The following is a 16,710-nucleotide window of genomic DNA, read 5'->3' as shown; positions in this document are numbered from 1 at the left end:
TGCTTTTTTCCCAAGGTCGTTTGTGTGCTGTCCAGTGACAGGAAAGCAATGTATGATGGCATTAAAAAATACCTGTGTGTCAACTGCCCAATTCCAAGCCAGTGTGTGGTGGCGCAGACCTTAGACAAACCCCAGACGCTCATGACCATTGCTACAAAGATTGCCCAGCAGATGAACTGCAAGATGGGAGGAGCCCTCTGGAAAGTGCAAACAGGAGTACGGTGGATTTCGTGGCCTTTTTCTTATTTGTGTGCAGTGGAATTTGTTAAGAGTCTATTGCACTATTTTTTAAATTGGATTGTGAAATTTACTTGTATTCTGTTCTAACTCATTTTACTGCTTTTTTGTTTTTTTTAAACTGAAGCTACAGAATGCAATGTTCATTGGCATCGATTGTTTCCATGATATTGTGAATCGACAGAAGTCAATTGCGGGATTTGTGGCAAGCATCAACGAAGACTTAACGGAGTGAGTAAGCTTTGGCCGACATTGTTCAGTTGGTAGCAACCTAAGGACCAAATGGGAGAGGTGGATCTGACTCATGTCTGTTGACTTCTTAGCCACCTGCTCTCCTGATCTTCTGGCAAAGTTAGGCTCCCGAAACATTTTGCATGGAGGGCTCTACATCATTTCCTATTGCTGCCTAAACATTCATGACCAATATGACAGCTCAGACACATGTCCATGCACAGTTTTGTGAGTCAGAGGTCTGGCACCCCATGGCTCTCAGGCCTTACAAGACAGAGAGGGAAGAGGTGCTGAGCCATTTTCACGAGGAGGCTTGGGCTCCTCTTCCAAGAGCACGTAGTTATGGCAGAATCCATTTTCTTGTGGTTGAAGGACAGAGGCCCCTGGTTCCTTGCTGGCTCTCAGCTACAGGCCAGACTCAGCTTCTAGAGTTTCGTCCACATTCTTTTCTGCATGCCTGCCCTCACCATCTTCCAACCAGCCAGGGCACATGGAGTCTTTGTCCTGCTTTAAATCTGTCCAACTTCCTCTCCTGCCATCAGCCAGAGAAAACTCTGCTTTTTAAGGGCCTCATGAGATCAGATATGGCCCATCTGGAAAAATCTCCTTATCATAAAGTCAACTGTGCCATGTAAGATAATCACAGAGGTGACATCTCACTACATCCCCAGGTACCAGGATTTAGGGCAGGTAGAATTCTGCCTACCACACGCTCTGATCCGTGAGACTCTGCATGGTGACTATTAACATACGGGGAGGCACTTAGGATATACATGAGTGAAGACAGATCCTGTACCTATAGGCCCCCGTTATCATATGTTTATATATAATGCGTATGCAAAAGGAGGTGTATTTCTATAACCATGCTTCTCCTTTTCTCCATGGACCCTTTGATTTTTGGTGCGTAGAGTAGAAACCACAGCATACCTTCAATGGATTTGCACCCAGTTCAGTTTATAGTTCCTTGCACGTTATGTGGGACCATCCCAATTCACCACTATGTTTAACGATGTTTGTGGCCCATTAGGTATAAATCTAGAGTATTCCTTAAGGAAGATCTGTGTTCACAGATGACATCATTTTTTTTCCACTCATACTTTATTTCAATACAGTAGCATTATTTTGCTCTGCTTTTTTGGGGGGGGTGGTGGGAATTAGAAAATAATGTTGCGATAATAGGGGGAAATAAGTTTTCATTCATTCAACAGATATTTTTGAATGCTTGCTCTGTTCAAATGTCGAGAATACAGCAGTGAAAATGCCTGATCTCGTCCCATGGAGTGTGAATTCTAGTGAATAGGTGGACAAATACATCACCCCATGTGAGGTCTTCATAATACTCTCAAGTAAATAAAAAAGTACTAAGGAGATAGAAACGTGGAACAAATACGTAACTTTACTTGCTATGTTGGGAAGCGATCATAATAGCTATTAAATTTCCAAAGCACACTGCTCCCTCAAAGCAGGTTGTTATGGATGACCCATGGTTTACGGGATCGACCTAGAAGCAGAAATCAACAGGATTTTCATTTCAGGGTGTTCCCCAGTAGGTGAGACCGACACAGAGTCAGGCACACAGAAAGTGTGCACAATTTGTAGAATGTTAACGAATGCTTCGGTCTGTACTACTATTTGTGTGCATTCAAAAATTTTTAATGCTTGGATATCAGAAGAGACCAATATTTTGTTCTCTGCAGGGAAATGAAAGAATGGATCCTTAATTGGCTTCTCAGCTACCAAGAGTGATTTGGGGGGGGGGGGAGAGTATCATGGATTAATTCAGAATCAAAGTGATGAAATTTTAAGAATCTAGTTTTCCAAACTGATGGCTTGTTTCTCCAAACAGGTGGTTTTCTCAGTGTATCTTCCAGGAATCGGGGCAGGAGCTTGTGAACGGGCTGAGGGCCTGCTTGCAAGGTCAGTGTCCTGTGAAGGTTGGAGTGCCTGACTCTCCCAGTAGATCTCCACCAGTGGAGAGATTGTCCCCCAGGCGACATGTAGCAATGACTAGACACACTTTTGGCTATTGCAACAGGAATGGAGGTGCTACTGGCATGTAGGCTAGTGAGGAGAAGGCCAGAAATGCTGCTAAACATTTTACCACACACGGGACACCAGTACCTCACCCCACCACCACCACAAAGAATTATCTGGCTCAGAATCTCTCCTATTGTTGTTGAGAAACCATGGACTAGACTGAGGGCTTAAGCAGTGAAACTCCTGAAAGCTACAGTGTTGAAAAATGAATCTAAACGTTGTCAAAATAAGCAGTGGCCAGTTTGTTCCAAGTTACGGTTTATTTACATGTGTTTCTGCTTTCCTTCCAGAGGCCCTGAAGCTCTGGTATGAACGTAATTCAATTCTGCCATACTCTATCATTGTCTATCGGGATGGAGTGGGAGATGGTCAACTTCAAGCTTTGATTGACTATGAAATACCACAGATTGTGTCCTCCTTAGAGAGGATTTTCAAGTCACAAAAGTAGGTATATAAGGTTTGTGAAGTGCAGATTTTGTAAGCTCTACATTTTAGCCTTTGGAAAAAAATCTGTGACTATTATGATGTGTACAGGATAAGAGCTTGATACAAACAGAAAGCTTCAGTGGATGGAAGGGGGGAAAACAGGCCCTCCCATCTTTGACTTGGTGTTCCGTACCCAAGTCATTAAAACCAAGTCAGATGAACAGAGTCTGTCAATGGTGTTAAACAAAAGCCTTTGAGATGGAAAGTTGTCCTGAAATGAAAAACAGGGTTTATTGAGCCATATGCCACATAGCCAGGGTAAGGACCGGGTCCTGGGCCACGCAGTCTAAACCACCAGTCGCAGGGCTACATGGAGAAGACAAACACGTCTGCTGTGCTCAGGTTGGCAGGGCTCTTTTATACAATGAGTTTGGGGAAGCAAGACGTAAGTTGTTTTGAAAAAATTCACATGGGCCATAGATACGGCCCATGGGGGTGGGAAAGGGTGAAACGAAGAAAGCTCTGGGTGGGTGACCAGTCCATGGGAAGAAATACTGGTTGCTTCTGGATTGGTTGTAGGCAACGGTCCAGAAAGTTCATCCATGAGCAGGAAGTGGTAACATCTGGTGGTCTGCTCTCCTTTTTAGGTAACTGCAGAAATAGTTGCCTGGAAGTTGATTCAAAGTTTCAACATACAGTCAGGAACATGGGCTGGCTTTGGTTGGTTTCCACCTGTGTCTGCATTAACTGATCTTCCCTTCCCACCCTCTATGTTGGTGTAGCTTAGGACACCTCAGAATTTCTTTTCTTGTTGATGGTTTGCACCTATCCAATGCCTTTATCCTGGAGTTTTGTGGGTCCCACCCAGGGCTGGGGCTGCCTCCCAGCTGCCTCGGCTCGTCTCATCTGTTTACCAGTGAAGCTTGGTGCTGGTGCCCGATCTAGAAAATAGCAGTGATGCTGGCATTGTGAGGAAGGGGCTCTTCCCCTAAGATATGGGTGGGTGGCTATGTATCAACCACGTGGAGCTAAGACAGCAAAACTGGGGTGTATACGAGTAGAGAGCCGCCCTGCAGGTTCTCTTTAATGGTTCCTACGTACGCGGTGTTTCAACACTCTGAATGCTTCTGGGATGACACTGACTAATCGTAGTGACACTCATCATAATTTTGTTTAAGTTTCAAACTGACTTTCATTGTGGTGAAGAAACGAATAAACACCAGGTTTTTTGTCCAGTCTGAGGGACGACTTCGAAATCCGCTTCCAGGAACGGTTGTTGATGTAGTGTTGACCAAGAGGGAATGGTAAGCCACCTTTATTTGTTGATTTTAAAGATTCCCTTTCATTCAAATAGGAACAGAATTGGTTAAGGTTTGCATGCTTTGGAGGAGAAAGGAAGCATTGACCTAAGGAATGTGAAACATGATATGAATAGAGACATTGGATTATAGGTACTTTTTTTTTGGGGGGGGGGGGTTCATTCTCATGGAATTTTAAAAATGTACTGTAAATATACTTATCATTCTAAGATTCTTCAGTTGTTAGGAAGGATGGTAGGACTTCTGGTTAACTTAAGACTCGTCAATTATGCAAATAAGAAAATTATGTAAAACCACAGAGGGAACTAAAACATGACATTCACACCAATAGATAGGGAAAATGAAGTGAAACTAAAGACAAACAGAAATGTTGATCAATCTACCCTGTTTCCCTGAAAATAAGAGCTAGTGGACAATCAGCTCTAATGCGTCTTTTGGAGCAAAAATTAATAAGACCCGGTATTATATTATATATTATTATATTATATTACATATTCTTACATATTATTATAGATTATTATATAATATATTATATTATTATATATTATATTATTGTAATATATTATATATTATAGTATATTATATTATTATTATATTATCTTATAGTAAAATAAGACCAGGTTTTATATTAATTTTTGCTCCAAAAGACCCCTTAGAGCTGATTGTCCGGCTAGGTCTTATTTTCGGGGAAACACGGTAGTAGAAGAAAGGAGTAAAGAAAAAAGCAAAAGTATGATAAGCATAAAGCATAACAAAAGATTCTACACAAAACTAAACTCCATGTTTATAATAAATTGATTAACCTTTCCAGTTACATCATTTCGGGAATTCGAACATACTCAGGTGATTGTCAGGGAGAGGCGGGAAGTATCCATCCCTGGATCTCTGAATGGAGTTACTTATGGCCATATCCAATGGGCCAATTTTACATTTCTGCCTCGAGGCATCAGTGCGTATGCTTTTTAAGTCCAAATCCTGTGGGAGTTATTACGGGTGGCAATGATTTCACTGTCCTCTGTAGATTGGCTTTCTCAAATCACCCCTCAGTGGGTGGCCAGCCTTTTAAGTGTGAGGGACACTCTGTCCGTAGAGTGGATTTCTGTAAATTGATGTCACTGCAGATACTAGTTTGCTATGTTCTTTTTCTTCTGAAACAAGCTGATAGCCACCTGTTCTGTTTTCCAGGTATGATTTTTTTATTATAAGTCAGTCTGTGAAAGATGGTACCGTCACTCCCACTCATTACAATGTCATCCACGACACGGTTCGCTTGAGCCCAGATGCAGTGCAGTGTGTGACTTACAGACTATGCCACATGTATTATAATTTACCAGTAAGTATTTTTTGATACCCATTTTCCTTCCGATCTGTGAAATGGGTCAAAATTGAATCTATCCTCTTTGAACCTTGAATTCATAGCTATGAAAATGTAGGGAACGTAGATATGAAGTTACAAAAACGTGTTGTTGTTGTTTTCCTTTAAACTAAAGGGTGTCATCCGAGTGCCTGCTCCATGTCACTATGCCCATAAGCTGGCTTACCTCGTGGGCCAGAGTATTCACCAAGTGCCACATCAGTCCTTGTCAAACCGACTCTTTTACCTTTGACCTACAGAAGAAAGCCTGATGGGACATGGGGAACCACAATTATGTATTTGCTTAGTTTTCCTGCTGAAGCTGTCCATCTGAATGGTTCTCCTCATCATTCTTGACGGAACATGGACATGATTCAAAGTGATATATGCCATTTTCAGTACCGCCACTGACTTGATGTGAGACTTTTCTTTTCCAGTCAGGAGAACTCACAGTCAGGATTTTGTCTTGCATGTTATCTTTCCATTGTGTTAACAATGATTTTATGAGGAAACATGCCCAAATACTCTGCATTCCTAGAAATGCTACTCTGCTCTCTGTGAAGGTTATCCATTAGTCACAGGGAGAATACATCTATGAACAGGTCAATTCTACTTAGAAAATATCTACTTTATCTTTGAAACACTTTCATTTCAAAGGACATAAAAAGAACAACCTCAAATGGGGATTTATTTGTGTTTAGTATTTTGTATGTAAAAGAGACTGTGTACATGAAGTATAGTTTCTTTGTACCGGGATGGGAAGTGGATTGTATTTTTGGTGGAGCTGTAAATAAGCTTTGATGGAGCTTGTGATTTAAAAGTTGGCAATTTAAAAACATTGGGGAAAAAAACAAACATTGAAGCATTTTGTCACTTTTCCCAAAATTAGGGAAATTAAGAGCTCTATTAGCATTTATCTTTAATGTATTCTCTTGTACATATTCCAAGTGTGATGTTGTGTTAGCTATTCCACAGTCAGAAGAGAGTCTTGAATAAGTTGTGTTTCAGTGAAGCTGTTATGTTTTTCCTGAAAGCAGACACATTTTTTTTCTCCACTTAAAACTATCTTCAAATGGACTCCAGGAAATGATATGTGAAACTTTCTGTTTTCTTATACTTTTAAATAGAGTACTATTGTTTTTCACGTGGGGGGTGGGGTGGGGTGGTGGTGGAAGGGGAGTACATTAGGTTCACTATACCAGAAAGGGTATGTTTAAAAACAATACAATTGCTTTGATTATAAGTTAATCAAGTTAGGTTTGCAATTTGACCCAGTCTTATAAGAAATAAAATTAAAACAAAAGTCATTTAAAAATATATTGTAATCCAGGTAACATCCTACCTACCAGTACTACCAATAATGATAAATATAATACAAGAGATGGGTTCATAATTACAAACAAGTTAAAGCAAAATGTTCTTTTCTGAAGCCAGAATTTGATTTATGATAATACATTTCTAGAGATCTACAAAAATAATTTGGAAGGAACAAATTCAAAGTAGTTATTAAAAAGTTTCTGAATGTTTCCTAGAAATGCAATAAAAATATTCATAACACTATATAATAACCTCTAGATTTGTCAATTTAAAATTCAATAAAGTTATGCATGTTAAAATCACTGAATTTGGGTCTTATTATTTTTAACATATATGCTGGTCTTAGGCTTCTTAATCTACTGATCAGAAAAAAAATAGTTGCTTTTCTAGGATAAATGGAAATACTGTTGTGACTAGCTGATTTTATTAGCCAACTCACACTTTATAAATTTGGTGAAGGAAGCTGGGATATTTCTAGGAGAAAGCCATACTGCCCCAAAAGCTTATAGATAAAATTTCTATAATGCATAATGCCTAAGTTTCACATTATTGAGTAGGAATGGGGAGGACTAGTTAAAGGTCTTTCAGGATTTGACCTAAGTAGCGATACAACCTATAATCTAAAAAAACAAACTTCCTGACCCTTAATGAACAAATAATCTATATCAATATTCCCACTGAATGCAGTTCAGAAAGTTGGATGAAATATTAGAAAAGAGTATTGAGTAACATTGAAGCGATGGCAAGGCACAGAAGAAAAAGCACCATTAGCTGGCAAAAGGAAATCTAGAGAGATGACCTTTGTATTTGGGACTGATTATGGAGCCACACATTCCAGAAGAGGTAACTGAGTGAGAAGTTGAGGATGTATTCTAACAAATTTGTGGGCCTGTGTTGAGGAAAAGCTGGAATCTAATATCTGCACAGACGGTCGCTGTGGGTTTGAGTCCTTGAAGAAGACAGCTTAGGGGAAGCTGAAAGTAGACAGACTTCCCAGGATCCGAGACCCATCTGGATTGGGAATCCCCTCACTGTCATCAGCCAGAGGCAAATAGAGTCTCTGCAGGATAACAACTTCTTTGACGTCAATCGCTTTCTAAGATTTATCATATCCAATGTGGAGCACTCAATAGATAAAAACCGAGTATAAGAAGAAGACAGGGCTGAGGGAAATGAGACAATAAAACTAGAACCATAGGGGTTTAAATTATATGAGTTATCAACACAAAGTATAAAATAATTGTGCTTCCTATATTCCAAGAGGTAAAATTAAAAGGAAAAAAATCTCAACAGCAAATTGTGGAAAAGAACCGATTGGGAATCCTATAACTGAAAAACAGCATCTGAAATAACTCAGGATGTGTATCGCAGAACACTTGACACAGCTTAAGAGAGAATCAAAGAAATGGAAGATTGGTTAGAAGAACCTATTCAGCACGAAGCAGTGAGATTAAAAAAAAAGGGAAATACATAAAGCAACCTAAGAGACAGTGGTAATCTCTTATATTGATTAGTTTCTAGAAAGTTGCTGGAGACTCTTGTTCCACTGTAACAAAGAGAATATATGGGATAGGCTAAAAAACCATGTATTTTTTTACCTTGCTTTTAAAATATTTTAATGAGATATACATGTGGTAATATGCATAAATCTTCTATATACAAGTGAACACATTTTATATAATCATACCTATTTAGCCACCATACATGGGTCACAGAATTTTATCCAACATTTGAGAAGGTTCCTTTGGCCCTTTTCCATTCAATACCTTCTCCTTGAAGTAACCATTATTCTACTTCCATCACCATAAATTATTTTGCCAGTTATTAACAGATTAGTAGGTTCTACAGTCTTTGTGGCTGGCTTCTTTCACTTGTTTTATTTATGATTTCCATGAGATTCTCTATAATGTTGTGTTTGCATGTAGATGGTTACTTTTTATTGTTATGTAGTAGTCCATTATACATATACACCATTATTTATTCATTCTCTAATTGATATATAGGCAATTGTGTTATTTCCAATTTTTCTTTATTAATAAAACTTCTAGCAACATTTTTGTAAATGTCTTTTCCTAGAAAACCATATATTTTTTAAAGCCATCATAGAGCAGACAAATTCTCATGATTAAATTCATGTTTTTGTATTTTGGGCAGGAATAAAACAAAAGTGATAGTATTTTTTTCATCATATAAGGTGGCACATAATGTCAATTTGTCATTCCTAGAGAATTAGTAATTGATCTGTCTAATTAGTCTAATCTGTCTAATCTCTGTAAGATTCCATTTGTTCAATTGCCATATTTAATGTGACTTGGACCTTGCCCAGAACAAAGAGGTACAATTATAAAAATAATTATAAAATTATTTTTATATTAATTTCTAAGATAAATGGAAATACTGTTGTGACTAGGGCATAATTATAAAAATAATTATAAAATATAATTATATTTTAATTATAATTATTTAAAATAATAATAAAATAATTATAGGCAATTGTTTAACTTGTAGTTGCTTGAAGTGGTGGATGACAGTTGGAGTAAACAATAGATTAATAAGAATTTAAAAGGAAAGCTGGGAAATAAGATGTCCATAGAAGCTTTGAAAAGCTGTCTTACTCCTGGGAATCTACAATAGTGCGCACGAGTGGAAGGCTGTGTGCATACTCAGCTGTCCCATGCTCCAGAAAGACCTGACAAGGCCCCAGCTTCTCACCTCTGGCTGCCCCTGATGTTCTCCCAAAGTAGGAAGTGGAGAGGATGCGAGGGTTTCTAGCTGCCTGAATGAATGGTCAAGACATGATTCAATGTATTCCCAGAACCCCTTGGCAAAGACTGGTGCCTTCTTGGTTCCAGGTAGTTAATGAAATCTCTACCAACAGTTGACCATCCAGTAACTGAGAGGGGAGCACAGTGGTCACACAGAATACAGACTTGAGAGAATTAGTTCAGAAAAGTCACTAACAAGACAAGACCAAAAAGAACAAATCCTGGGAAGGAGTGAGACTCTCATTCCCAGAGTTGCCACAGTATATTTTCAATGTCCAGTTTACAACAGCAAAAAAGAGATGTGAAAGGAAAAGTAAAGTATGGCCCTGTGCAGACAAGAGTTAACGTAGCCGGACTGAGCCAGCTTTCCTTAGAAAGACACGTCTGCTCTACTGGCCCTTCCCTCAAGCCTGGGAACTCAGAATCAGGAGAATGCCCACTAGTGCCTGATAAGAGTGGCTCGTGCTGCCTGAACTGGTTTTGCAAACACAATGGTTCTGCTGAATAGCTCTTTCCTTCTGGAGTTCTTGAATTTAGGTATGGGCTAGGCAGAGGGTACCTAAATGACCAGCCAATAAAAACCTCTGGTCACTCACACAGGCTCTCCCTGGCAGACAATATTCACACATGTTGTCCCAAGTTATTGCTGGAGGAATTAAATGTACCTGTCTGTGTGAGTCTGTGGGAGCAGAATTCTTGAAAAGCCTGTGTCTGGTTTTCTCTGGACCTTCCTTCATGCATCTTTTCCCTTTGCTTATTTTGCTTAGTGCTCTTTCACTGCAGTAAATCATAGCAATCAGTATGACTCTGTACTGAGTTCAGTGAGCCCTTATAGAGAATCGCAGAACCTGGGGGGCTCTAGCCAGCCCCTCTACACAGGCTGGTACGCAAGTAAAAAATAACCAAAGGATACTGTACCTGAGAAAATCCCAGACAGTGCATTTACTAGACAAAGACTTTGTACCTATTTTAAATGTGTTCAAAGAATTAAAGGAAATCATATTTAAAGAACTGAATGACACTGTGAGATTTGTGTCTCTCCAAGTAGAGACCAACAAGAAAAAGCTATAAATTATAAAAGACAACCAAATAGAATCTCTGAAGTCGACAAGTCCAGTAACAACCGAAAATTTCAACAGAGGAGCTTTTACTAGTTTCCTAGTGCTGCTGTAACAAAAGTACGAAAACCAATGTGGATTAAAACAGCAGAAATGTATTGTTTCACACTTCTGGAAGCTGGAAGTCTAAAGTCAAGCTGTAGGCTGGGCTATGCTCCCTATGGAAGATCTGGCACATTAGACTTCCTTGCCACCTTCTAGCTTTTGGTATTTTCTGGAAATCCCTGGTTTTCCTTGGCTCGCAGCTGCCATCACTCCAATCTATGCCCCCATCGGCACATGGCTTTCTCCTCTCTGTGTCCATGGGTCCAAATAGTCATTGGAGTACGGCCTACCCTAATTCAGTATGACGTTATCTTAACTTGATTACATCTGCAAAGATCACGTCTCCACATTGGGTAACTTTCACAGGTAATGAGGATTAGAACATGAATGTGTCTTTGGGGGGACACAAACCCATAACAGGACTGAACAGCAGATCTGAGCAGGAGGAACACAGAATCAGCAAATTTGAAGCTAACTGGTGCCCCGTGGAGGGGCCTGGCCCAAGAAAATGGCTCAAATCCTGACCCAACTCTTGGCTCTATGTTTTAATGCTTGACCTGAAATACAATGCCTTTCCCTGAAATGACCCCCCTCTTCCCCCCCCCCCCGTCATGGGCTGGGCAGATGCAAACATGTGTCCATCTCCTCCCACTTGCCCCCACCCCCACACGTGATTCTATCGCTGCCTTGCAGTGAGACTTCCTGGTGGTCAGGTGACCACCCTGAATGACCAGTAGTCTGTTTAACTCCCAACGGGGAAAACCCTGGACATTCCGAACCAACTGCCCATATAACAGTTGCGCAGTTTGCCTTCGATCAAAGAAACCTGGATGATGAGCAGTTAACACTACCTGGGAAAGGGGTCTGCTGGGCTGGTGCTTTGGGGGCTTAAAGCCTGAAGTTGACAAGCCCCCAGGGTCTCACCGACCATAGATCTGAGCAGCTTGGACTCAGGCTTGGCTGAGAGGGGACAGTGGCTACACTGGCTCTGAATGCCCCTTTTCTGCCTACGTCCGCCCTGACCACAGCCCAGTCTCTGTGTACAAACTACAGCTACTACTCTGGACTCCGCTGACTGGTGTTACTTCAGGAGCACCTTCAATGGGGGATGCGGGGAAAGACTGTAGGAGACTTGGCATTATTTCTGAAATATTTCATAGAAATCAGAGGAAGCCACTTGGGCCTGAAGGTTCTTTGGGAAAAAAGCAGTTTTTGCATTTCTTGTTTTTAATTGATATTTACTTTACAGATCACAAAATACCCCAGTCTTAAGCGTCCAGCTGTATGGTTTCTTATAGACACATCTGCTGCCAACACCCAGTAGCACACACGCAATGTCCCCAGCACCTGGGCAGCATCCTGCCCAAGGACAGAAGGACACCTGAGTCACCAGGTCACAAGGATGGACTCACTTACTCCAGGGAAAGTCCAAGCATAACGATGGCTCCTAATGAGCTCAACGTTAGTGTGGCAGCACCGTTGAAAGGTGGTGGATCTGGCCAGAAAGCTGGGGGGAACCCAACCAGGCCCTTTGGGATTCGTTATGGAAGTGTGGGGTCAGGCAAGGGGGCAGGCAGGGCGCCCAGAGAAGCTGCTCAGAAGCATCTGGGTTTTCACACAGTGGAAAACTCTGCTCCGCAAGTGTAGGGCCCAGAATAATCGATGGCTACCGTTGCTAGTGGGTGCTTTTCTATATTTGTGTTTTGTTTTATAGGAAAACATTTTTTTTTTACAAAATAAAAATTTATATTTTTATAAGGATATTTTCATACAAAGTATCCTCAGAGCTCAGCAATTTACGACAGAGTTCTACTTATTGCTGTTATTTTGCAAAAAGGTCACCATTTGAGTTGTAAATAACAAAAGCACCATATGGCTCAACCCGCAGTTCTCTCGAACAGTGATATTGTTTTCATATCTCTACAAGGAATTAATAGAGAATACAGTAAACCAAAGATCAGGAACAACCGTCAGCATGCTTATTCAAAATTTTAACCCATGCTAGGCAACTCAGTAACCTACTCAAAGCCAGAGGAAATGAGAGTGTCATCAAAAACATACGTAGAAGTCAACCCGCAGCCCCAAAATGCTGGTTGACTTTGGCCAAGACAGTGGAAAACATAAAAGTTCCCCTTACATCTCTATTGCCAGATTGCATTAATAAAATCAAAACTAGAAAGCAAGACTGTAAAGACTGATAATTTAGAAGCTATCACTAGATATATTTTGTCATTGTATGTTAGCCCCCAAACTAAAGTTACAAAGATAAAGTCCAAATGATCTTGAAGTTTGAGCTTGAGTCATTTTATCTGCAATAATTCCAAATTTTCTCCACTGCAAAGTAAGACTAACAGAACTGTCTTATTTACCTCACAAGGTTAGTAAGAGGCTCAAGAGAGGTAATATATTTTATAACTGTGTGGGACGTTCAAGGCACTAAACAAATGTGAAGTATTATGATCAGAACATGACCATGAATTTTATACAAGAGCTGTTAGAGTGATTTTGTTTTTGCTGGAAAAACACTTTGAAAGCAACTGGAAGCAGATAAATATTAATGTAAAAATGCGCCATGTGAAATAAAAGATCTATGTAAAACTAGCACAACAACTTAAAAACCTAAACGTAAATAATAAAATCTGAATAATGAAAAACCTTGTACTAAATGTGGTGCCTTAAAAGAATAGCAGCAGTGGGGCAGCTCCCTTTCGGGTCCTGCTGGAAGGTTCCCACACTGTGGCAGCCCCACCCCCTCTGAGGACCCGGCTGAGGCCAGGTCAGGGCCTTCACAGGCTTCAACCAGGACCTGCCACACAAACACAGGTGCTAGCATCCTGGGGAGGCACAGACACAGATGCAGGAGGGCTCCTGGGGGACTGGGGGTGAGGGGGTGCAGGGACGCTCCTCAGGACCTAGAAGTGACCTTGGGCGCTGACATCCCAGGGGTCAGATCCACAGGAAACGGGAGCATTTTGCTGCTCTAGCCTGAGGGTGTTGTCTGTCAACTGAGCATCTATAAAAACTCTTATAGGGGCGATTGCACCTGGGCATTTGGCCGGGCAGCCTTAGGTGACTGGTTCCCTGGACAGTAAAACTGATACACAGGAAATGGGGGTGGGGGGCGCTAGGACTCCAGGATGAAAAGGCCAAGTCCCTCCTCCCTGGGCCCTGTGAGGAGCAGGAGGTCTGAGGACAGGTGGGAGAAGGGACCTGCCCCTCCACCCCTCACTCAACACGACCCAACATGACACCTGCACAGTAAAATAGGACTGAGACCTGGCTGTGCCTTCGACTTAAAAACCATCATGCAATGGTAATAAAAAGATAAGTTTTATGGCTAAATGTATTCCAATGGAAAAGGTTACAGAAGACACTGCTGCTGCAAACGTAAGGAAACCGATTACATGTGTTTTATTTATTTACAAATTTGGAAATTAAAGAAACCTTAGCAATTTGTAATTCTATCTCTCCTTACCATATCCCAAAAGAGCATGACATTTTCTTCGATATTTTTGTGGCTTGTTTGGTTTTTACATATAGAAAAACAGCTGACAGAACCTCAGCCTGAGAAATGGTGCCATGAGGTGAGCCAGGCCCTCCGCAGGGCTCAACAGAGGCTGAGGGGTCCCCAAGGGTTGGGCAACACCCAGGTGGCTTAGGATCCTGCAGTGTCCCCAACTTAATGCTGGGACCACAAAGTACCCACAGAGATGTAGAGATGGAGACTTTCCCAGAGCCACTAAATTACCTTAATGAGCATAGTTCTACTGTACCTTCAACTAGGTCGTTTATGAGATGTCCTCTGTTGTTTGGCCAGATGCAGCCCCCTCTGGCCCACTGATGGCATGAGAAGGGGCCACAGGACATATCTCCTCCCCCTTTCCCAGGAGGCCTCAGTGGGGGAGGTCCAGGCCCTCTCCCACTGTCTTCTCACACCCAGTGATGAGGGTCCTGCATTAAACCTCCACTAGGGGATGTTCCCTGTGGACCTTAAGGGGTCGGTAGTGCATAGTGGGTCCTGCAGGGCGAGGTGGTAAATACATCCAGGGGGCTCTCACGAAGAATACGATGTGAACGCCACAGTCTGAAGTTACCCACGTGGTAGCCATACAGATAGATACCTACTGTCCTCTCCTCCAGGTGAAGGAGGTTGAAGAGGGACGGGCCCAGCAACTGTAGAAGCTTACATGCCTGAGAATCGTCCTCAGGAAAGATGTGCTCAGGACATCCTTCAGTGGCCTGCACTGATTCTTACTCTCCCCTCGTCTCTCCTGCATGGTCACAGGCAATAGAGGCCACCAGAGAGCTCTCATCAGTTTGCTTCCTTTTACTAAAAGACAAAAAATAAATAAGTTAGAAAGCCATGGAGAACAGCTCACTTATGCGTTTTCATCCCAAGCACCACAGGTTCAAAGTTGTTCTGCTTCGTCTTTCTCCAGAATTGCTTCACCTGCTCTTTCTCCTGAAGCACTTCTGAAGGGATCTGGAAAATGGGAGGGAAGAGCAGAATCGGGCATGTGCAGAGTCACCCACTGCAGGAAAAGCCCCGTGTGGGGAGCCCAGGGCAGAGCCAGACTACACGGCGCTCCAGCAGGGTGGGCCCAGCCCTTAGACTCCCTGCCCAGCGCCCTGCAGGGACCACTCAGGGTGCTCAACAGGATTGAATGCTGTAGACGGGGGTCAGGCGCCAGGGCGATGCTGAGAGAGTGACAGAGGAGGGCTGGGAGGGAAATATAGACATTGACGCTCCCAGAACCCAGTACCTGGATGAGACCAGATCCCTTAGGAAGAGAATCATACAAAGAGAAGGCCGACCTGGGGAAGGGTCACACACAGGAGCTTATGGATAGGAAAGAGAAAACATGAAAGAGAGATGAAGGGGATAATTACTTATAAGTGCTCTTAGGCCCACTCTGTGGGCGGCTTCGTCATCCTGACAGCGGTCTTCGGTGGGACAAAGGCGGCAGCCATGTTGAGGTGGCCATGGGGAAGAAAAGGGGAGAGTTAGAGTCCAAGTGAGGACCCAGGGTCCTGCTGCTCCTGGGTGATGGAGCCGCACCCAGGACCCAATCTGTTCTCAGGTCTACACTCGTTCCCCAGCGCCTCCTGGTCCTGCTTAACCCCAGGAGACATGTCAGCGGTGCTGTGAGAACAAGTGTGTTTCCTAGAATGTGCCGGCCCTGGAGGGTCAGGGGAGGCAGCTGGACAGAGGCTTAGCTCTCATGAAAGCACATTCAACACATCAGCCTCAGCTGAGGTGTGGAGGCGGAAGTGAGCCCTAGAATAGTGGAGCAAAAGCTGTAATGCCAGAGGAATTCTTTAATTCATGCAGCTCTGGGAGCGCCCTTTCCATGAGGAGTTCGCGAAGATGTAGAGAAATTGCATCCTTTTGACAGGGTTGCAGGGGATGTAAAATGGTGCAGCCATTATGGAAAACAGAATTGAGCTTCCTCAAAGTGTTACAAGTAGAACTCCCCTAAGATGCAGAGATAGCACTTTTGGGTCACATGCCAAGGGAATGAATTCGGGATCTCGAGGGGATACCTGCATGCCCTTGATCATTGCTGCTTGCTCACAACAGCCCAGACCTGGAAACAGCCCCAGTGTCCAGGGGCAGGTGAAAGCATGAAGGAAAGGTGGTGTATGAATTCAATGGAATGCCATTCACCTTAAAAGGGAAGGAAATCCTGCCATGTGCAGCAACCTGAATAGACCTGAAGGACATTATTCTAAGTGAACAAAAGTCCATCACCATAAAAGATAGTGTATGATTCCATTAGATGACTGTCTAAAATAGCCAACCTCCTAGAAGCAGAGAGTGGAAGCCTGGTTGCTGAGACTTGGGGGGAGGAGGACATGTG

General features: G+C 42.4%; 1 protein-coding gene across 1 annotated transcript in view; it reads left to right on the top strand.

Annotated features, from left to right (window-relative positions):
- Positions 1-5,857, top strand: part of PIWIL3 (piwi like RNA-mediated gene silencing 3) — a gene marked incomplete at both ends in the record, with an annotated part of 28,951 nt that extends 23,094 nt beyond the window's left edge. Inside the window, 7 exons of the mRNA XM_081037788.1 lie at positions 16-216; positions 365-468; positions 2,315-2,385; positions 2,796-2,949; positions 4,110-4,235; positions 5,436-5,583; positions 5,741-5,857. Of these exons, the coding sequence (XP_080893914.1) occupies positions 16-216; positions 365-468; positions 2,315-2,385; positions 2,796-2,949; positions 4,110-4,235; positions 5,436-5,583; positions 5,741-5,857 (921 nt within the window). The remainder of the gene's footprint in view (positions 1-15; positions 217-364; positions 469-2,314; positions 2,386-2,795; positions 2,950-4,109; positions 4,236-5,435; positions 5,584-5,740) is intronic.
- Positions 5,858-16,710: the final 10,853 nt, after the last annotated feature.

This window comes from Rhinolophus hipposideros (genome assembly GCF_964194185.1).
Source record: "Rhinolophus hipposideros genome assembly, chromosome: 24".
NCBI classification, from domain to species: Eukaryota; Metazoa; Chordata; class Mammalia; order Chiroptera; family Rhinolophidae; genus Rhinolophus; species Rhinolophus hipposideros.
The sequence above is the reverse complement of the archived record's forward strand: the minus strand, read 5'-3'. Positions and strand labels throughout refer to the sequence as shown.